Source organism: Microtus ochrogaster, unplaced genomic scaffold (genome assembly GCF_000317375.1).
Source record: "Microtus ochrogaster isolate Prairie Vole_2 unplaced genomic scaffold, MicOch1.0 UNK1, whole genome shotgun sequence".
NCBI classification, from domain to species: Eukaryota; Metazoa; Chordata; class Mammalia; order Rodentia; family Cricetidae; genus Microtus; species Microtus ochrogaster.
This window is the reverse complement of record NW_004949099.1, coordinates 1,407,698-1,430,713: the sequence shown is the minus strand read 5'-3', so window position 1 is coordinate 1,430,713 and position 23,016 is coordinate 1,407,698. Positions and strand designations below refer to the sequence as shown.

The window sequence follows — 23,016 nt, the reverse complement described above, 5'->3', positions numbered from 1 at the left end:
GAGTGGACACTGGGTGCCCAGGATCTCTTTGCCCAGGGGAAGGTCTACCCTGTCCTCTGCTGCCTTTCTCTGATGCCTGGTTTGGTCATTTCGGCACCCTCTGAGGCTCCCAGTACTTAAAGGAAACACTTGCCTGCCAGACCTACAGAATCTGTTGTGTCCATCTATGGGAGAAAGAGGGCAGAAGGAAGTCAACAGCTGGAGTAAAAGTACTTTAACAAATGCCTCTTCTCCCCCTTTAATATTACTCCATTTTAAAACCCTACCATTGCCATATGGCACGTAGTTTGTTGCCATTTGCAGATGAAGAACCTGATGCCCAGTTAATTTTCCCATGGGTACAGAGCTTGTGGGCAGAGGGACCCCACAGTTCTTCCTCTCTCTGTGACTTTAAGAACGTAAAAATAAAAGCCACCAAGCTCAGTCACTGGGTTCGATATCATCATTCAGCCCTCACTGGAGCCATGCAATAGATTGGATGTTGTGTACCAAACATCTCAGCAAGTGAGCGGCAATGCAGGATATACTGCCAGTGTCTGCTCTAGAGAGTGATCCCCTCCACTCCTCTCAGCGTTAGCCAGAAACAGCTCCGTTTCAGAGAGGGAGACTCTGAAAACCAAATACAGGAAGTGACTCAGCATGACTCACGTGATTACATGGAGGTAACAGAATCCACGGGTCCCATTCTGGGAGCACACTGGTTGGGTTTGGAGTCCTTTGCCTTCTATACTGGATTAGAGGCACCTCCAGAAGCTCAACTGGTGTTCAGTTGCTCATGAGAACAGGACACTTTGACCATCAGACTCTGTGCTCCTTCAAGCAGACGTTCCTCCTAAGCTGTTATTTCTTCCATCTGAGCTTTAGCCAGCCACAGCTCTGCAGAGCTTCCGAGGTCAGGAACATGTGGATGGTATCGCTGAAGATGTAAACTAGTCTACTCAGTGTTTTTAAAGGTCCCAGGGTAATGAAATTCCCATGTTCTGAAGGCTGCCGTTCAGGGGGAAAGAAAACCTCACACCTAGTCCAGAGGCGCCCTCACGGGACCCTCACAGGGTTCCCACTTGCTATTTCAGAATACGGTAGTAAATTTTTTGTGTGTGTGGTTTTTCGAGACAGGGTTTCTTTGTGGTTTTGGAGCCTGTCCTGGAACTAGCTCTTGTAGACCAGGCTGGTCTCGAACTCACAGAGATCCACCTGCCTCTGCCTCCCGAGTGCTGGGATTAAAGGCGTGCGCCACCACCGCCCGGCCACGGTGGTAAATTTTAAAGAAAGAGCCCACTCCTTTGTCTCCGCTTGTTGTGGTTCACTGGGGAATTCCGCTGACCACCACCTGAGTTTATCACCAACTCTCCAGGGAGACCATGACACAATGATCCGACCATGCTCCTGGGCCTTCGTTTGCCTTTTCAAAAGGCTGTGGGCAATAACACCAGAAACTGCATGCGAGCTGGATTCAGAGAGCACTGGAATGGGTTTGCAGCTTTGATTCTTGACACTTGGCCCAATTACCATGATTTTTTTTGTCCCCAGCTGTCCCCACTTAATACAGTTGAGGGCAGTGTCTGGTCCTGGGGAGGGGAGCCCAGCCACTGGCCCTCGCCATCTGTGTCTCAGAGGTTTGCCCTCCAGTCAATGTTTCAGGGTATGCCTGGCTTCCTATTAACGGGGGCATGAGTCAGCGCGTACAGCCTGTGTGTGTTTGCTCAACAATCAGCAAGGGCAGAGCAAACGCTGGCAGAACCCCCTCTCAGGAAAGCTGTAGGATCAGCAAACCGGGGACACATCTGCCCATAAGGATATTGAAATTTATTTTTATTCTTGGCAACCAGATTCTGTGCTCCTTTCTCCCTTCTGTTCCTAGGAAGGCAGAAGAGTGGTAGCCCCCAAATCTGGCCTGGAGCCTAGAAACTCTGACCAAAGGCAGCGTTTGTCTTCCAAGCCCCCACCAGGAACTGAGGGTTTTTCTGAGTCCACAGGGCAGCCCTGCAGTCCCCGTGTCCCGCTTCAGGGAGCTAAAACCTCATCAGAGCAAGTCTCTCCACAGCGGTAGCCCTTGCCTTAAGCCAGCTCATTTCTCATCTTCAGAACCGCTTCCCTTCTGGGGCCCCTCCAGCTCCTGTCTCAAGACTTGTCTGGACCCCAGGGCACTGTGGAGTCTCTTCCTGGAGACTACCCTGGCGTCTCCTGCGGCATGAGCTCTCCCCTCCCAGAACCCCCCAGTGGCAGCCATTCTGGAAGCCTCTCTTGGATCTCTTCCCTACCATAAGGCAGCCCCTCCCTCCACAGAAGCTAAGTTGAATGATCCCAGAGGCTGCCTGTCTATCCTGTTTCTGGCACCAGGCCTTACAAAGTTGCCCAGAGGACTGCATGGCATTCGTGACCCAGGGAAGACCCACACTGAACAGCAGATAGGCATTTTGTAGCTGAGCAGAATCCCCCCAGCGCTACCCTATCCACGCTTCCAATATTGCAGCTGTAAGAGACAAGAGACGGCATTCTCGGCTCTGTTCTTCCTGGCAGGCTGGAATATGAAATAAAAATAGAATCAAACTGTAGTTGCTGGAGTAGAGCAGGAAGGCTTTTTTTTTTCTTTTTAAATCACTTGCCTCAGCAGTCACTAATTCCATTAAAGCTCTGCAGACTTCAGGGCCAGGCATTTCTCCTGCTATTGTCTTATTCTGCTGTTAAAAGGCCCCAAGTCACACCGATTCCCACAGCTGCAGAGGCTCCAGGAGCAGTCTCAGCAAGTCACAGCTCCCCGCCTGGCCTCTACAGTTCCCTCTCTCTAGGAAACAGCAGCCGTGATTTCATAGAAAAATGGCTTCTGAAAAACAACCTTGCTGTACTAGTGGGGCGCTCCAGTGGGCGGGGTGAGGGGGATGAGCAGTTCTCCTGCTGAGCAGACTAGGACCAAGCGGTCGGGGTACCCGAGCTTTCCTCCTGAAAACATGGTGGAAACATGGTTCGGTGGGAAAGCAAGCAATGTCCTCAGTTTCCCTGCCTGCTTTCAGACCAGATTCCCATTGAGCAAGTTACAAAGAATGCCACACTTATGCAGGCTGGGAATATGTCTCCAAACTTTTCACATGTCTAGCTTATGGTTTCTTCATTTGGTATATTATACCAGAGCACATAAAATCACTGTGCCTCACAAAGATATATGTAAAATGTTCAGTGTTTATTTTAAGGACTGACGAGAACCTTGGCCCATGTCTGCTGTTAATAGATGTGTGGCCGCTGATTTAAAGTGTACAGTGGAATTTGATTAGGAATGGTGTCTGACTTTCTTCATATTTAACTCACAAGTTACAGATTAAATCATCTGGGCTCACAAGATGACCTAGAAAATATGAGTGAATCAGTTGCATGGCCTAGGCTGTCAGGCTCTGTCTTAAAGAACAGGGTCCAAGGCTCACCCATGCCTTCTTCTATAAGCTGTGACATCGTATGGCCCTTCTGGGGTAGCCCGAGTCCAACCCTCTAAACAGAGACCTCTGTGGGGTTTCCCGAGCAAAGATGACAATGACTTTTATAAGAAAGCCACTCTAGAACGAACCACCTACAACATTATGGTTGGAAAATTATCCACTAAAGAGAGGAAAGCGGCAAAGCAGTCCTCCTGGGAAGGCAGCCCCAGACTGGGAGGTACCAGTAAGCGGTGATAAAGACAATGGCCTCATGTTCAGAAGGCCCAAGAATTATACAGATAATAGAAAGAGAAGCCATGAGAAGGTTGCTGTATTAAGGGAACACAGAAAGTATTCCTTGAATTCACTTTTTTAATCTAATATTTAGCCCCTACTATGCGCCAGGTTAGTCTTTGTGAATACAGGAGTGGGTAAGAACAGAGCCAATCCTAACCCAGTAGTGTGTGTGATCTGAAGGCAGCGGCCCATTAGAAGCACGCATCTTATAAAATGTGATATGGCTGTGAAGAAGGCCACTGCTCACCTGAACTCACTGGCAGGGATTTGACTCTTTCTGAAGAGTAGCAGGGAAGATGACATTAAAGAAAATTGCTAAGTTTTTGTGTTAGAGAACTGGGCAGATTTAGCCAGCCAATGGGAAGTTATCCTGAACTGGGACAGCTCTGTGGGTGGAAAGGAAGATTTGCTGTAAGTAGGGTAGCTGCATGGCTGTCTCTCCTGTGGTAGAAAGCGAGCAGCCAGAGGCATCTAGAGGAGCCTGTAGCCACCATGGCTGTCTCCTGGGAACAGGGAGAGGAGCTGACTGGTGAGTGCCGGAGCTATCTCTCAGGAGCAGAGAGAAAATCGGAGCAGGGAAAAGCTTCGCGGGTTCTAAAGGAAACTGTTTGGGAAGCCTGTAAACTGGAACAGCCTAGGAACTGGCATAATGGAGAAGGTGGGGAGAAGAGTCAGGAAGCTAGCCCTAGCCCGGGGCCTTTGGTGTGCATAACTAATGACCGCATGTTAATAGGGACCCAGATACCCCACTTGTCCAGATAAGAAGGGATGACGGAAGTGGATCTTCTCGGCAGAAACCATTTGTCTGGTTTCTGAGGGCTGCTGCTTGTGAGTTTTTATCTATCATTCAGCAATCCACCTGTGTCCAGACCACTGCCATTTTAGGGCATTTGGACCTAACACTATATCCATGCATCCTCCTTGGCCACTATTGCCTGTGCAGGAGAGGGGCCCTCGAGTTCCTCACCTTCAGAGAGTCTCTGAACTGGTCTGCTGCTGGCTGCAGTTCAGGCAGACTGATGACAATATAGTCTGGGCTGCTGATAATCAAGGGGTGACCCTACCCCCAAGACCCATGAGTACCATTAAGACTTTTCTATCTTTTGACACCAGAGATTTCAAGCTAGCAGGATCTATAGTCCCGGACAAAGCCTGCCTATCTGCCCTGGTGAATTTGATTCTACTGGCAGTTACGATCCCTTCCAGATGTTTTAGATTAAGTTTGGGGAAGCTGTGTTTTTACTTGATTGAATCACAGCACTTGGCTGACAGATTTTGGCCTTTTATACACTCCTTAGAGTTATCAGCTAATTGCAGACACTTCGAGAAAATAATACAGCATGTGTTTGTTGTGACAGACCCTGTTAGTATGTCTGCAGTCAAAGATTCATGGAAATTTCGTTTTACCAGATCCTGGTTACACGTTAGGGTTGGTTCAGATATGTCGATGGAAACTCAGGAGCTTACATGAGCAGACACGTCATGTACTTGTTTTGGGAAATGGAAAAAAGACAGACCCAATAGTTTGGCTTTCTTCTTATACTGTTTTGAAATCTTCAGTTATGAATGATTAAATGATTGATTCAACTTTCTCGGGGAAATCTGAGGAATTCTTGCAAAACATCCAAACACAGCTCTGCGTTGTTCTGCTGCCGCTGTTTACTGAGGCACTCCGTCTGAATTTGCTCCATTTCTTTAAAATGTGGTCTGTTTGGAGCTCTGTCCTTGAAGACTTGGAAAGTGACCCAGGAAAGCAGTATACAGAGGGGGAGGGTAGTCATCACTTTAAGGTTGTGGGCCACTTGAGGAAGGCAGTATCTTGTCCTAGGATACTACCAAAGGCCTACGGTAGATGGACCTAGGAGAGGGAAGCCTGGAGAAGCTACGAGCCTGTTCCCCAGATGTATCTATTGTTGGGGCTGTCCCTGGTGTCAAGGTAGACTCATGACAAGGGGGAATTCAGAGCTCAGCATTGAAACAAAGCGTCCAGAGCCAAGTACAAAGGGACTTGTCACTCCAACAGTGACAGATGCGCAAGAGAGACGTGACGTCAGAACATTGCATGTCCCTGCAGCCGGGACAGGGGTTAGCAGGAGTGATGCATGAGGCCACACCTGTGTGGGGTAGGGAGAGTCTCTGATTAAGCTAAAACTGAGGAGACCACCACCCAAGTGCAGAGTCAAGAGGAAGCTAAAAGCAGATAGGGTCATGGGCAGGCAAATTACAAAAACCTCATGAAGCTGTACTGCAAGAAGGGCCTAGGAAATGTGCATTCAAAAACTGAGGAGCCGGGAGATGGCTCACTCGGTAAAGTGCTTGCTTTGCAAGCCTGAAGACCTGAGTTCTAGCCTGGGGAGGCAGAGACAAGCAGATCCTTGGGGCTGGCTGACTAACCAGCCTAAATGAAAGACTCTCAAAAAGAAGGTGGGCAGAGCCTGAGGAACAGTACCCAGTGTTGTCCCGGGGCTTCACAACTAACGTGTACACACATGAACGCACACACACATACACGGAATGATTCAAAATAAAATTGGCAAAGAAAGAAACGCTGCCTTTTATAGCTTCCAGCTGTAGCGTCTCCTCAAAGCCATGCCGTAACTACTGACATAGCTGAGTAACCTTTACTGTTTCATCATCTGCGCTCCAGATAAAAATTTTTCTTAAGCTTGTTTGCTCATTTCCTTTTACACTGCTGCTCTGAGGACGCCCAGATTTCTCCCTGGAATGGGTAAATATTGTCTTTCTTGAGAAACTCGTGTGTTTTCCTTCCCTGGATCGAGATGTTCTTGAGTACCTCTTCTGCACTTGCTACTGGAGGGCTTGGTGCCAACCCCACTGCTCACGGAAGATAAGCCCCCTCCCTGCCCCCGCACGTCTTCCCTGAGCTCTCTGCTAGTGCCATCTCCCTTTCCTTACCCTTGAGCCCGTTCTCTGAACTGCAGTTTACTGCCCTTTCCATTTGATCATGTATGGTGGGGTTGTGAAAACGTAAGCTGGAACCAGAGGTTTCCCTAAGTAAACATCCATGTAGACAAATGGACATTTCCCGGTTCTAAAAGACACTTCTGCCTTCTACAAACTGAATTCTCTGGATTGCGCCATTAGTTGATTTCACAAATACCCTTTCACACGTTCAGAAATGGTACATTTTAGCTCTCCGAGCCATCTCAAATTTCATAGTAAGTAAGCCCCAACCATTTTTGGTTAGCAGATTAGTTCAGTGCCCCCTACTTCTTGGTGGAAATGTCAGTCAGTACCCAACAAGGGGTAGAATGCATAGATGGTGAAGAGAAGCTTCCCTAGCCCCGTCAGAGCCTTCCTGGTCCCCAGGCTCTTGTTCAGTCCCTCGTGACTCAGCTAGAGGACGAGTCCCATCTGAACAAGAGCAGAGAGTCCATCGGAAAAGAAAGCAAACTGTAAGCTGCGAAGCGCACCAGGTCAACTTTCCAGACAGGAAGCTCTGACAGGAGTGTGACCACCATGCCTGCAGTGAGGGGGCATCCCATCTCTCTCCAGCCACATCCGGGCTCGCTCCTCCTCTCTGCTGGTCACTCTTTCTGTGCCCTGCATGTTCCCCAGCTGTACCCCCAACATACCCAACGGCTCTGTTAAAGTCCCATTGCAGCTGCCTCTTCTAGGTACCCTTAGCATAGTATCCCTGCAACGGTCCCCATGACCCTTCTGGTTTATTCCATCTGCCCCTTTAGCTTTGCTCTTAGGACTGGCCATTGTGTGTCATGTCACAGGGAAAGCCCCATGGGGTTGTGGGCACCATCCTCCAAGCCAAACTGCTGCCATCTTCACAAAATCAGTGATGCCTCCTTTGAGAATTCATCTCGGTGGGGCCTACCAACTGTTGACATGTTCACATCTTCCCCGGGGAAGCAATTTTAGAGATGGCGTTTGTAATGCCATACTGAATCTCTTGGTTCAACAGGACTCATGTATAACAGGTTCAATAAAAGCCTAAAATAAATACAGAAGGATCGAGTGGATGAATGGTTCTTAGAGCTGATTGGACACTCAGCGGCTCCCAGTGCAGCCTGGCTCATTAACGTGTGGTTTTGACAGTGGTGCATCACCCAGGGTTTCTCCCCCACTCTGATGTCCATGAATTTCTCTGTCTCGTGGTACTGTCTTAATTCTCTCTTAGTAGAACAGGCCCACCATTGACTGTTTTATTTCCTCTCCACCTAGATTTTAAAGAAATCTTGCATCGAAATTCTGGCCGCTGAACCATCTACCATATGCGCAGGAGGTAAATGAAAACTAAGTGCTCACCGCTTCCAATTGGTTGCTATTTCGAGCTCAAATCTCTATTTGCTTCATGTGTAAGGGCATAAGTCTGACAAGAGGCAGGTAGGTGTGACTACAAAAATCAGAAATTGCTAATTAAATCTGCTGTGAGGAAAAGAAAAGAAAGGAGAACCATGTCAGTTCCCGGGAAGTCTAAAATCAGCCGTCAAAGTTCCCTTCTTTCACGGGACATGTGTACAGGGAAAGTGTAGAAACACTGGATTCTCATCTTGATGCAAGGCTGATCCCAGTGCCACCCCGCCTGTGACTGCCCTACAGATCACACCAGGGGTCACAGTGAGCCCTGGGCCTCCCTTGGAATCGTGTTCTTAAGTATTCTGTGTACTAATTGTTCCATCTACCAGGACTCACAAAATGGTGGTAGAGAATTCCAGGCATCACTGTAAGGTCTGCTCCAATGTATCATCAGTGGAGGAACTCTCCAGAGAGCAGCCTTTCCTTTGAATCCCAGTATCATCTCCAAGTGATGAAGACTGGGGCTTTGGCCAGCTTTGCAGTATGGGCTCCTCCCACTTTAAGGGTGTGCTCTCCTGATGCACAGGCGTCAGCTCTGTTTCAGCCATGTAATGGGCTTTTTAACCTGCTGTGGGCCAGGCACATTGCTGGATGCTGGGGATACGAAGATGGACTCTGTGGGTCCCTGTCCCCCTGAACTGTTTGTCTTTCACTATTGAGAGTCCCTGTTGATGCTCGAGTTCTAGCCTCTAATACATCACCCAACCCGGATGAGACAGTAGATCTTACAGAAAAGCTCGCTTATGCATATTTTACTGGTATAATCAAGGCGCTTGCTTAAGGAGTTCCTTCTCAATTCTTAATTGGATTTTAGAGCAATTGAAAATGGCCAAGGAGGCAGACACTAAATCTGTGTCAACATCACAATAAATGCATACATGTTAGCAAGAATCAATGCTTATGTAAGTGTGCACATATGTATAAACTCCATACATATATTAATGCTTATGTGAACACATGAATGCATACATATAGGTATACATACACATGTATGTACAGTTGTTAGCAAAATACATGGTGGCTATACTGAGCTATGTGTTAATTTACCAAGGAAAAGCAATTTGAAAAGATTTCCTTTCTATATTCAAATAATTCATTTTTTTGGCAGCACAAATGGCAGAGGAATGTGTTCAACCCAGGGCACACTCCAGGAGAATGTCTTCAAAGAAAGCCTGGGGGGTGATTTACATGTACAGTCCCATCACTTGGGAGGCTGAGGCAGGAGGATGGCCAGTTCAAGGGCAGCCTGAGCTCCACAGTGCACCATGTAAGGAAGAAGTGGTGGCCTGGAGGGACAGTTCAGGGATTAAGAACACTTGCTGCTCCTGCAGAAGACCCTGGTTCCCAGCCCCCACAGGGTGTTCACATCCATCTCTAACTCTCGCTCCAGGGACCTGATGCCCTTTTCTGATGAAACTCCAAGGATATCAAGCACACAATTAGTGCACACTCATCCGTGCAGGCAAAACACACACACACATACACATAAAATGAATAAATCAAAAACACAGGGGAGGGAAATTTGCCAAAGATGTGATCACATAAACACATGTCAGGGTGTTGTAAAGGGCCGTGCAGAGCAGAGCCTAAACTGAACTGGAAAACTTCAAGGTCAGTCACCCTGAGCTTTGGAAGCGTTTTGTAAAGGAGTGGACTGTTCGGAGGACTTGAACTTCGTGTATTGTGTGTGAATACAATGTGTTTTTTATAATCCAGAACTTTAAAGTAATTAGAAGACAAGGAAGTCCCTTGATTGTGCAATTATCTCATGTGTGATGAAAACCCAGGCTTTGGCTTTGCAACCTTGGCTGTGGAGCAGCCCTGTGATCCATCAGAAAGCCTGCAGGGGATGGGCAGCTTCTCATTCTCAAGAATCATTAGCTCCTTCCCCTAAGCACTGTATTTCTCTCCCTGTCCCACTGCCTAGCAGAGTTCCTGGCACTAAATTGGCCATTAGTAAAATCTGATGAGTGTCTTCATTTAACAATACCTTTGGCTTTTCTCTGTTTGATCCTTTTTAGCTCCTTCCATACAACCATAAGAGGGCCATCCACTTTTTAACTGTTTAACTAGAATAAAACACAATTTAAAAAAGCAATAGACATTTAGACAATAGAAAAAAACCCTCCTCAATAATTCTGGACTCAATAAATTACTTAGTCCCCCTCACATACTGTTAGGGTGTTCGAGACAATTTTAAAAATCATATACATAAACTTAATGCATATGGCGTAGAAGTACTAGGGCCCCCGAGATCTGCCAGATTCCCTGAGTGGGCTGGCCAGTGGCAGGTACTGTGTGAGGTAGCAGGATACAGAGAGGAATAAGGTTCTTACAGGGTAATTACTAAGGGTAGAATTTGGGCTCAAATAGCCAGCTTCATACACAAACAGGTTTAGGGAAAACCTGATTTCATTGATACGGGGGAATAAAAGCACATGTCACTAAAGGATGTGTCAATAACCCAAGTGCCTGAGGAGCAGAACCTTTGCAGAACACAAACAGGCTCGGACCACCAGTCTGCAGGCTTTGAGTGATCGTCACATGCATTCTTTTTTATCCACACTGCGGTTTTTAAAGATACAGTTACTATGCTCAAACACCAATGTACTTAAGGAGTCCAGTTTTTGTACTATCTTGGTAAATCAAACCTAGTGACAGTGGTGCTGTATTTGCCCAGGATAGCTGCTATTGGGAATAAGTGACCAACCTTTCCACTCCCTGTTGTCACCCCCCCCTCATGGCCATTCTGCTCACTCCTTTGGATTCAGTCCCTGTTCCAGAGCACACAGTAGTCACCTGCTGTGTGGCAGCTTTGACACCACCATCGTTTAAATAACTTGGTTCCTTTCCAACACAGATGCCTTTGAAGGTTCTTATTAACCATTCATGCGTGTCCAGCTCTGTGTGGTTAGGAAAGTCGGCCCATCTATAGGCTGCTCCACCTACCTGAACCCCTGTTTAGGAAACACACACCGTGATGAGCTCAGTGGGTCTCAGGTTCGGAGTTCACCGCATACTCCATAAGCAAGGACTCCAGGCAAGAACTGATTGGGATCCAGTCTGGTCTGCATTTAAAGTCCTCACCAGCACTTCTGGAAAGGAAGCTATACCAGTCCCTCACATGACATTTCAGAGACAGTTGGAGTATCTCGCTGTTTCCCACTGATTTGATGAGGCGGGGAAGGTGCATACAAGAGCAAACCATTTCTGCCTTCACGTCTGATATTGAGATTTAGATGCCTGAAGGAGACTCATTCGAGCAAAGTCAGAAGGTTCTCATTTCTTGACCTGCTTGGTGTTCTGCAACGCACTCATGCCTGCTGCTAGACCCTCTTCTGAGTGGAATGTTTCATGGTCTTCTGAACACACACACCCCCCTTAGTTTAAGATATTTCTGATTGGAGAAGAACTCTCATGTACTGGCGATGAAAATGCCAAGTGGGAAGCCCACAGTGAAGACCAGTTTCTTAAAAAGCTAAACAGTCACTGACTGAATGGCCCAGCCTTGCCATCCCTAGACATCTGCCCAAAATAAAAGGGAAAATGAAACCTATGACCAGACAAAACCAATAGGTAGTTGCCCATACTAGCTCTATTTTTAATAGACCCAAAGCTGCAAACCACTCACATATTCATGAGCATGTGAATGGACAAAAATATTAATTTTTCTATATGTTGGAATAATACTCATCCCTAAAACAAGCCCTGGGTAAACCTCAGAGTAAGTACAGGTGAGCCTTAATTGCGCTGATGGGAGACCCAAGCCGAATGCTTGTTTGTGTGACCCCATTCGATGAACTCCTAGAATCCTGGACCTGATTGATGCTTTATTAGAAAGCAGAGCAGCGGCTGCTCAGACGGAGGGAGGAACAGGGAGAGATGGCAGAGGCAGTGGAGGGGAACACTGATGATGGTAAGGAGGTCGCCATCTTGTCTGCCTTACGTGTCTCTCACGTCAAATCCTACCCTCCCCGTGCATGCTAATGTACCCCAGTTATGACTCACAGACCTTGTTGTAAAATCCCAATGTTCCAAAGAATGTTAGGTGGTGCAATAAGCATTTACCAGGAAAGAAAACCCGAACCGACTTCCAGGATGAAGTGGCCCTGACTGTGGTGGGACACAGCAGTATTGAGAGAGCAGAGCAAGGGGGAAATATGCAAATATCTCTCTTTCTAATCCAGTGAGTGATGGGAAGCCATCCCAAAACTATGTGTTTTAATTTAAAAAAAAAAAAGCCAAAAGAAAGAAAACTGAAGAAAAGGAGCGTGTAAAGTAGGTTTGTCAAACCCCTTTCTTTTTTTGCTCTTTTTAAATCACAAACTATGAAATTTGCCCTTCTAAAGCATACAGTTGGTTTGATGCTGTTAACATATCAATGTTGTGTGGCCACAGCAGCCACCTAATTCCACAATGCGTTCATCATCCAGAAAGAAAGAAACTGTACCTAGTGAGCCATCATCCCATCCCCCACCACAGCCACCACTAGGCTGCTTCCTGACTTTGCTAACTTGGGCAATTCCCAAAAATGGAATCCTGCAACATGCAACCTTTTGCACATGACTTCTTTCATTTAGCACAGTGTTTCTAAGGTTCCCATGTTACAGCTTGCATCGGAATCTGGTCTCTTTATGGTTAGGTAATATCCTGTTATATAGAGAAATCTTGTTTATCAGTTAATGGGTATCAGCTATTTCTATTATAGGCTCTTATGAACAGTACTATTGTGAGTTCCTGTGCAAGTTTTTGTGTGGACACACAGCATTCATTTCTCTTAGATATCTATCTATGTTGCCTGAGATTTCTGTCCCACCAGGTCCAGTAGCCGTTCAGTCTCAAAGAAGTACACAGAGGCCTGCATTAATTATAAACTGGTTGGCCTAGTAGCTCAGGCTTCTTATTAACTCTTACATCCTACATTAACCCATAATTCTTGTCTGTAATGGCCATGTGGCGTGGTACCTTTTATCAGTGAGGCATTCTCATCTTGTTTCTCCTGTGTCTGTCTGGGTGAAGATTGTAGACTGAGCATTTCCTCTTCCCAGAATTCGCCTGTTCTCATCACCACCTATACTTCCTGCCTGGTCAGCTCACCTATATTTCCTGCCTGGCTACTGGCCAATCAGCATTTTATTAAAGCAATACAACTGACAAATCTTTGCAGGGTACAAGACTATTGTGCCACAACATATCTAGGAGCAGAAAGTTTGGTTCATAGTGTAATCATATTCAAAATTTTGAGGAACAGCCAGACCATTGCCAAAGAGATTTACCATTTTACAGTCCCACTAACAATGCACATGGATTTTCCTTTCTTCACCTATTCCTGTTACTTTCAGTATAGCTGTCGTATCAGCTGTGAAATAGTATTGCAGTTTTTATTTGCATTTCCATAATAACTAATGATGTTGAACATATTTTCATTTGTTGACCTCAAAAAGTACCCAGATTAGACCTGGCTGGGACCTGAACCTGTGAGCATCTTGCCTTCCCCCATTTTTGTTCTTTCAGTCATCCAATGAGCTTACATGGTGGTAAACCCACCCCAGGTTAGCAGGACAGCATCTAGAAGACATAGAAATGCTGACATCTCTCATCAAGAACCTTAAATTACATGTTTTCTGCCTTGCCTTTGTCTTGAGGATACATACCTTAAAGGAGAAATATCACCAAAAATTAAATCAAAGACATAAACAATTTTCTCTGAAAGTTCACAGTCCATCCAGAAACTTCCTGAAGGAGCTGGTATCCTACAGAGAATTCTGTGTTCATATTTTCTGTACACACCAAACTGTATAGACTATGAAGGGTGAGTTGTAGGGCTCTGGGGATAAGGGACATTAGCGTGAGATGATCTGGATGGGGTGTATTCTGGTTCCTCCTTGCTACAGATCCATTGCACAGAGCTGGATTACATAACTGCTTTGTACAAGAATCTGGCATTCCAATGAGGCTGCTGGGTCAGATCTTTGAGCTGTTCTGGAAACCAAATGTTTGTGCTAACGGGGAAATTGTGCCAGGCAGGGTAGGAGCCTGTGTCTCACTCCTGCATCTTCTCCCCAGGCCTAAATGGTTGCATGGTTTGGTTCCTATCATGGGCCCCTGATGTCTTCCTTCCTCTACTCCCTGAGGCTGGGCCAACCAGACATGTGGGGAGCTGGTTTTATGGAGGGTTCGACAGCTGAGCTGGTAGTGCCGAACATGGTGTTAGAGAAGGGAGCTTGGCGTGCAGCCTGTGTCCGGCATCTCTGCTCCCTTTGCTGATCTCTGAGGAAATGAGAGGGAGGCCAAAGGCAAGGCAGAAAACATGCGGAATCGGCAGAAGTGTCGACCAGATGTCTGTATGTCTGGCATTCAAACTAGAGACCCAAGATAGGTTTCCCCAAGCTTCATTGAGGAAATAAGATGCAGTAAGAGACTTTCCATCCACGGAACTAGCCAATGATCAGAGATGGGCCAGGATGGAAAGCATCTAAAGTTTTAATCCACCTTTCTAAACTTAGCAATAGCTTGTAAGTATCAACACGCATGTATAAATCCTCACTGCTCGTGACTGTAGCCCTGAAAAACCACACTGATTAATAAAGTCCCCAGCCAAGGTTCTGACCCTGAGGATACGAGTCCAGTTTTGCTAGCTCTGGGTAAATCATCAAAAGATCACAGTCTTACCCCTTTCTCTTCTGGCCCAAGTCCTTCTGAAAGCCCTCCTTATGTGTGCTCTCAACCCACTGTGCCTCTGGGTTCCCCACAGCTGGTTTCCTGTTTCGTGTGTGGGTCAGTCTAACACAACTGACAGATGAGCACACCTGTCCAAAGTTAGTCCAGTGATGGGCATTGAAGAAATCACACCGCAGCTCCTTCCTTACTCAAGGCTCACAACATAGTGAGCTTCCGTTTTCTGTTTCAGCCAGATGGTCTTAAGAGGATAGTGGGTGACAGCTAAGCTAGTGGCCCCTGGTGCCTGGCTGCCCTGGATTCCAGATCAGGTCTGAGGGTTTTTAAATTGGTGAGATCTTGAGCAATTAGGTAACCTCTCTGAGATCACTGTCAGCTACACTCCCTGGCCTACAGGGGATGGAAATGACATCAGATCCATACAAGGCTCACCACTGGGCTGGCACAGCAAGGGACCATTAACTATCACTTATTGTTTTGGCAAACAAGATCTTTGAATTCCATGGGAATGAAAGTGACATAAACTCATGACATTTATTTAACATTGAAAGAGTCCCATATGCTGGCTTTTTAATTCCATTTTTCTGCCAGCGAAGTCTCTATTCGGGTAGCAAGTTACTTTAGGTGCACTTTCACAGACACTGCAGCTTTTCTTCTGGGCTGGAGTTCAATTACAGGTTAAAGAAAAAAAAACTTTTAAAACCAGTATGGTGGCATACACTTATAATTTTAACATCAGGAAGGCAAAGGCAGGTGGGGTTCACTGGCCCTTTAGCCTAGCCTACTCTGCAAGCCTAAAGTCAGAAGTGGCCTTGTTTCAAAAACCAAGGTAGACAGCTCCTGAGGAACAACAGCGAAGGTTGTCCTCTGGCTGCCACATGCAGGTGCACAGGCTCACAGGAATAAATAAGTAAATGAATAAACAGAATGGATACTTGATATCGTCAACATAAACCAGTATTCTTAAGCACTTTAATAATTGGATTCTTTTGCTTGGTAGGACAATCTTATAGTTTTTAAACCTATAACAATGGCAATAATACATCTAATAACTGGTCAAACATGAGTGTGCAGTTGATATGCGAGCCCATGAGGTCTCTTCTAGTCATGGAGAAATGGCCCTGTCCTGAAGGCCCAGTGTCAGTCCAAGCAGTCACACTGGACACCTGAGTATGACGACTCCTGGACCCTGCACTGTGCTGCACAGGACAGCCATGCATCCAAGAGAAGGGAAAGCTGCAAAAGTCGCACCACTGCTAATTAAAGGAATGCTTTTCTGATTGGGGAGAAAGAGACCAAAGGGCACTACATAGCTGTGTGCCCAGCAGTGGCTCACCCACAGGCTCTATGTGCCATGGGCCGCAGCTCCCAACACTCATGAGGTATCTTGGCTCTGAAGAAATCCTTTCAGGAGATTCCAAACTGTAAATCAGACTTGAGGAGGGATGTTGGGAGGAAGTGGGGGACCCTTCTCTGGGTCCCCTCTGGCTGTTTTAGCACTGTCTAGACTTGAAAAATGGGTAAGATTTGAATAGAAATGGGGAGGACGGCAGTGCAGGCAGGAGCAGAAGCAGGGAGTGGCACTTCTGAGCAGGAAGCCGCATCTTCCTTGAGAACACGGGAGAGAAGGGGTCAGTGAGCGGAAAGGAGCCTTCACGCTGTCTTTGTTTTCCTACCTGACCTGATCCCTGGGCTTCTGAAGCCTACGGAAACAGCAGCCAGGGCCTCTGGAGCGGACAGAAAGCAAGTCCACAGGTGGTGGTCCAGTAATGTGTGCTGTTGTTCCTCGTTTCAGAGTCTTTTCAAGTGGTCGTAAGAGGAAATGGCTTCCGGCACGCCCGCAATGTGGACAGGGTCCTCTGCAGCTTCAAGATCAATGACTCGGTCACACTCAGTAAGTCCTGGTAACTTGAGGGTGGGACGGGGGACACTGCCAGCACAGCCACTTACAGGGGCCTTCAGAGAATTGCTCAGTGCTAACAAGGCCTCCAGTGAGAACAATCGGTCCTGTTGTGCCCTTGGTTCTGACCAGAGTCTGACCACACTGGGTAGGAACAGCCCAAGGGTACCCAGCTTGGGGATCAGGACAAGGCTTGACAAGAGCGCTCAGTGCCCCCCCCCACACACACACACACAACATAGAGCCAGACCTAAGGAGGCAGGGAGTGCCTGTTCCCTTTTTATGGTTTATCAAGTCCCTCACCCCACCCCCGCTGGCCCTGCAAGCCCTGCTTAGTTAGGGCCTGTGGAACTCGAGGCTTCTCAGCCAAGCACTGGAGATTCTAAGGAAAGAATAAAACAAGATGGTCTAAATTGATCAATCTTGAATAAAGCAAAAACCAGACTACTGGCTTGCATGTGTAGATTCCAGGACTTTTTTTTTTTAATCTGGAAGGTTCTTGATTAGAGTAGCCAAGAAACTCTCATTGTGGTGCAGACTTTGCATGAAGCAGGACAATGACAGTAAAACTAAAAGCATTTCATGAAGGAAAACAGGCTGTCACAGCAGGCAAGATCTGAATTTAAAGACGAGTGACTCAGTGGCCGTTCAGGAGAGATGGGAGGTCTGCTTCCAGAAAGGCAGATGGCGGGAGCCTGGCTATTACTTGCATCTGGTGTCCATCATGAGGACAATTACTGGCTCCCTGTCTGCAGTGATAAACAGCAGCCACGCTGGGCTGCATTTTCCATCACGCTGTGTGCTCCTTGCTCTATCCTCTCTGCTGTGCAGCCCAGAGGTTTGGGAGGGAAGGAAGGCAGACCCCCCACCCACAGTCAGCTCACTGCTCACTCTGGGTTTTCTCCTTATACCCCCAGAAGAGAGAAGATCTAACTCTATTTTGATTAGGAAAGTTTAAAGGGCACACCTTTTTTTCTCTCCTTGACACTTCAAACCCTCTTGATAGCTTAAACACAAGCGGTAGCTTCCTAACAGACATCTGGAATTGCTGGCTTGGGATAATATCAAACATTGAAAACATTCAGTTAGCTTTATTAAAAATTTGGAATGCTTTTGTATGTCGAAAATGTGTGTGCTTTTGAAACCATTTTTCCATGTCCCTAAGCAGCCATAGTGTGGAAGCTGCTTCCTACGCCACTGTAAGTTCCCACTTTCCCTCCCGAGTTCAGACCCCAGGAAAGTCAAGAGCTCTGAGGATTTGAACTGGCCTCTGTGGGGCAAACCGTGTGTGTGTGTGTCTGTGTGTCTGTGTCTGTGTGTGTGTGTCGGGGGCACAACACATGGGTCAGAGGCACGCTGTAGCCGGCACTTGCCAGCTGATCAGTTTCTCACCCCTTTGCCTGCACTGCCTGTGCCCACTCACTCACAGACAAATACAGGCCATTGGACTAGGGGGGCACCTTGGACTCCAAACTCATTCTGCTCCAGCACACTGGGAACTACAGAAGACAGAGACAGTAAATTGATCCCAGAGAGACTTTGCCTGGCACATAGCCACCCTGGATGCGGAAGGTGCTGAATTTACTCTCAGTTCAAATATTTAAAATCACTTAGAAACAAAATATCAGATAGGACTTCTTTGACACAGTGACACGCTTCTCCATGACACAGTGACAGGCATCTCCATGACACCGTGACACGCATCTCCATGACACTGTGACCTACATCTCCATGACACTGTGACACACATCTCCATGACACAGTGACACGCATCTCCATGACACAGTGACATGCATCTCCATGTACAGATCTGAAACTCGATGTTATTCTAAGACTATGTCACTATGAAGAGGTGGTCACTTTAAAGTTGGATGGAAATAGGGAGTCATCTCACCTCCTCTGTGATGCTGATCTGATGGTTCTAGCAACACCATCTTGTAAATGGTGGGACCGTTCTAGGGAGCTAGCTGGTGTGGTTCCCATATGCGGAAGGCGGCTGTTGATACTTGAAATGTATGATTGGGAAATTTGATTTAATTTCACTTATTTTTGTTTAAGTGCTCAAAACCGCACATGGCCAGTCTCTGGCACATTAGACAATGCATGGCATCCTTAAAGACACCAGGAACTAAGGGCAACATTAACACTTTCAAATACTTTGGAATGATCTTGCATTCCTAAAAAACAAGAGTTCTTAGTTTATTGCTAGACAACATTGCTAGACAATAGGGGGTTATTAAACGGAATGTTTCAGAATTAGCCCCTCAGTAATTTTTTTCTTTTTTTTTCTTTTTTTTATTTTTTATTTTTTTTTAAATTTATTTATTTATTAAGGATTTCTGCCTCCTCCCCGCCACCGCCTCCCATTTCCCTCCCCCTCCCCCAATCAAGTCCCTCTCCCTCATCAGCTTGAAGAGCAATCACCTGTGGGAAGTCCAAGGACCGCCCAACTCCATCCAGGTTTAGTAAGTTGAGCATCCAAACTGCCTAGGCTCCCCCAAAGCCAGTATGTGAAGTAGGATCAAAAACCCATTCTAATTTCCAATTAATTTTTAGCTAACATACAAATAATGGGTTTTATTGTGATATTTTCGTACCTACTCATCACTGTTCTTTGCTTGTGCTCACCCCACCACTGCCCCCAGCTATAAGCACCTCAACTTTTACTGCTACCTCTGTTCAGAGTTCAATGGCGACCATTAGAAAACATTCCAGGGAGCTGGAGAGGTGACACAGCAGTTAAGAGTGCTGTCTGTTCTTCCAGAGGACCTTAGTGCACTTCCCAGCACCCACATCAGGTGGCTCACAACCGTTTATAACTCCAGCGCCAAGGCATCAGCTCCCCCCGCCCATGTATACATATAAAAATAAGTGAATAAAATCTTTTTTAAAATAAAAATATCCAGGGAAAATGTAACAAACAAAATCTATTGAGAACAATTTGTCCAGACACACAGAATGACATATGAGTGACATATAAGAAAAGCCTTTGTGAAGACTATTTTAAAAATGAGAATAAATGTGTGGTCTAGACTCCAGGCGTAGGGCCGTCTCTGGAGACAAACACCAGGGAAGAGCCCTGGCTCAGCCACCGCCAGCTGTTGCTGGAACAGGTTATCCGACACTTTGTGTCTTGGTTTTTCTCTGTGTGATGCTTGTGGCGATAGCATCTGTGTTCTAGGCTGTTAAGAGGCATAGTGTGGCAGGCGGGACACATCACAGGCTTGCCTACGGACAGCTGCCCAGTCCTGACCACGGGTGCTATTTCATTATTACTAGGAACCATGTCACTCTTACTAAACAGAGAAATAAATGAGCATTGTAAAGATATCACTTATTTCAAGTTTAATATTTACTTTTAGTACAATCCCAGCGAAAATCCCCATGGTGCTTTTTAAGTTAAAATAATTTTAAGCTTTATATGGAAGAATAAACTACAAGATTAGCCAAGTAAAATGCAGAAGCTGCCTGAGCTGACTTTAGGATGAACCAAAAAAGCGTAGTCATTCAAAGACTGTGTGACCAGTATAACTGGCAAACGGCAAAGGAACAGAGCGCTAAACAGAGCCAGACTCTGGCATGAACTTAGCGTTAAATTAAATGACCATTCCGGTCATGATGCTGGGACAGCTGGCTAGCTGCTTAGAGAAACGATGAAGTTTGATTTTTATCTTACACTTTACAGTTAAACAAATTCCAGATGACCTGAAAATTTTTAATGTGAACATGAAAATATAAAATTTCTAGAAAAGTAAACGTTTGCATAATTACCCAGGGTATAAAGATGTTGAGCAAAAAGTGACTGGGCTTGAAGGAAAAATTTGATAGCGTAAGCACATGTTTTGAAATGCTCCTATTACCAACCCCAACAAAAATCAAAAGGAAAAGGAAATAAAAGAAAATTATTTATAATATATATATAATACGGGGTCAAAAGTTTAGTATAAAGATATCTGCTGAAGTCAGGCATATAAAAATAAAAATTTTTTAAAAAGGAGGGAAATGGGGCTGATGTGATGGCTCAGCAGGGAAAATTGCAAGCCTGACGAGCCGAGTCCAATCCCGGGTCCCATAGTGGAGAGAGAGAACCACTGCTCAGAGTTCTCCTCTGACGAGCCAAGTCCAGTCCCGGGTTCCACCATGGAGAGAGAGAACCACTCCTCAGAGTTCTCCTCTGGCCTCCGTGCATGTGCACACAAATAGTAAAGTGGTTTACAAAAGTAAGAAACAAAAACAGGTGAAAAGAAATTTCTAAGAAAAATGGTGGCCCACAACCCCACGGAAAGGGCTCAGTGTGATCACGGCCAGGCAAGGGAGGCTGTCTTGGATTTTCCTTTGGTTTTATTCTTGGCACAAGTTCCCATGAAGCTCAAGTTGGCCCTGGTATATCATGTAGATGAGGATTGCTTTGAATTCCTAATCCTTCAGCCTCCCAAGTACAGGGATGACAGGCATGTGCCACCATATCCAGTAGCAGTCAGGAAAGGTAGCAAAGACCCGGTGCCCAGAACTAGTAAAGAGGCAGGCTTTCACGCATGGTCAGTGAGACACCATCAGAAACCCCAGAAGGCAATTCTTGAAACTAGCCTACTGCTTTCACACAATTTTTTAATGAAGCAGAGTTGGGGTTTAAGATATAAAGATATCTTCATACAGGCATACACTTGAGGGTTAGAAGAAAGAGGGTGTAGGAAGAAAATAAAACAGGCCTGCAAGCATGGAGGTGGATTTCTCAAAGGAAAGTCTCGGAAAGAGAGACTCACCTCAGTGTGCTTGCAAATCCTTATGAGAGAGTGGCCTTCTATACATTCTTTATCTACATTTTAATCTCCTCATTCAAAGGAAATGAAAAGGAATGTCCGTTGCAGGTCTCAGCCTGTGTGTTGTGACCCCTTTGGGGTCAAACGACCCTTTCACAGGGGTCGCCTAAGACCATTGGAAAACACAGATATTTACCATTATGATTCACAACAGTATCAAAATTACAGCTAAAAGTAGCAATGGAAATGAAGTAGCAAAAAACCAGTGTTGGTGTGGGGGTCACCACAACACGAGGCACTGGATAAAAGGGCCGCAGCATGAGGAAGGTTGAGAACCTCTGATCTACAGAGACACGGGCGGCATGACTGCTTATCGTGCTACTGCTCATGACGGCAAAGGAAGCAAGAAGGGGGGGTAGGCACATTTAAATAACGGCATGAATGTTTCGTGGTGGATGAGCTACGTGTCAATTACAAGTCGCCGTTTACAATCAGCTATACTGTAGGACGGTGATTGACGCTGTGGGATGTTACATCCTGTGTTAGAACAGTTACAGGCGGTACGAAGGAGCTGCGCTAGGGTCTGTTTTTCTTCACACACGTTCCCGCGCAAACTTGAAGGACACACCTTGTGATGTTAGCAGCAGCCACCCCTGAATAAGACAACAATAAATTCATATTTTCTTCTCCCTGTCTAAGATTGCTACACACCCATACTCCCCCTACAATTAGAAAAGAGCTCACTAAGGTTATTTTTAAACTTAATTTTTTAAATAATTATTTAGGCATAGCACGCATACTATACTTAGCATCTGGTTGGCTTTCCAATCGCCAGGCTGAAGTGCCTTCTGGCCAAGAATATACCTTGGAAATACCACAAATTTTATCAGTTTACTCTGGCTGCACATTCGCCTACTTCAGTATGCAGTGTGCTCTACCAAGAGAAGGTCTGCTTCCAATTGGAAACCCGCTTGCATAGAGATTATAAAACCAAAATGGAGACCCAGAGATATGAGCCAAGAAACAACCCATTTTATGCATGGTAAATAATAAATGGACAGTTTACTATGCAGTAACATAGCTCGTGCTGGACTGTCCTTGTGCTGTGTGACAGCAGCTAGAAGCAAGGACACATTTTACAGACTAGTGCAGTTCACAAGGCTTGCTGTATGGTTTCACGGCCATGCTTTATTGTTTATATAAAATGTTACTCCCAGCTTGATTTCTTACTTAACAGGCCTAGCCATGGCTAACTTTCTGTACACTCCCAAAGAACAGGGCTCTGACCCCTTTGAAGATACTTTCTCAGATGATTTTGAAAGTTCTTCTAAAGAGGCTCAGCATCCCCAAAGAAAAAGACCCTTATTTGAATGTAGATGGTCCAGGGTGTTTGCTTTTTAAACATTGTCTTATTATCCAGACACTATACTTCATCTTAGAAGACATCTGGAAGCCAGGGCTATTGTGGGCACCCAGAGGCAATCTCCGGTGTATCTGTGATAGCAGATAGAAGGAAAGGCAGAGGAAAAAGTAATCGTACACCTCCCAACAAAAGCCTTCACTGTGACTTAGAGTATTACATGTGCTGGTCAAAGGCACTGTGTGCAGTTTGGATGAGTTAGGAGCTGATGTCCCATGAGAA

General features: G+C 46.0%; 1 protein-coding gene across 1 annotated transcript in view; it reads left to right on the top strand.

Moving 5' to 3' along the window:
• Nucleotides 1–23,016, top strand: part of Antxr1 (ANTXR cell adhesion molecule 1) — a 218,251-nt gene that overhangs the window by 60,019 nt on the left and 135,216 nt on the right. Inside the window, exons 9-10 of the mRNA XM_013352879.2 lie at nt 7,902–7,962; nt 16,510–16,608. Coding sequence (XP_013208333.2) covers nt 7,902–7,962; nt 16,510–16,608 — 160 coding nt within the window. The remainder of the gene's footprint in view (nt 1–7,901; nt 7,963–16,509; nt 16,609–23,016) is intronic.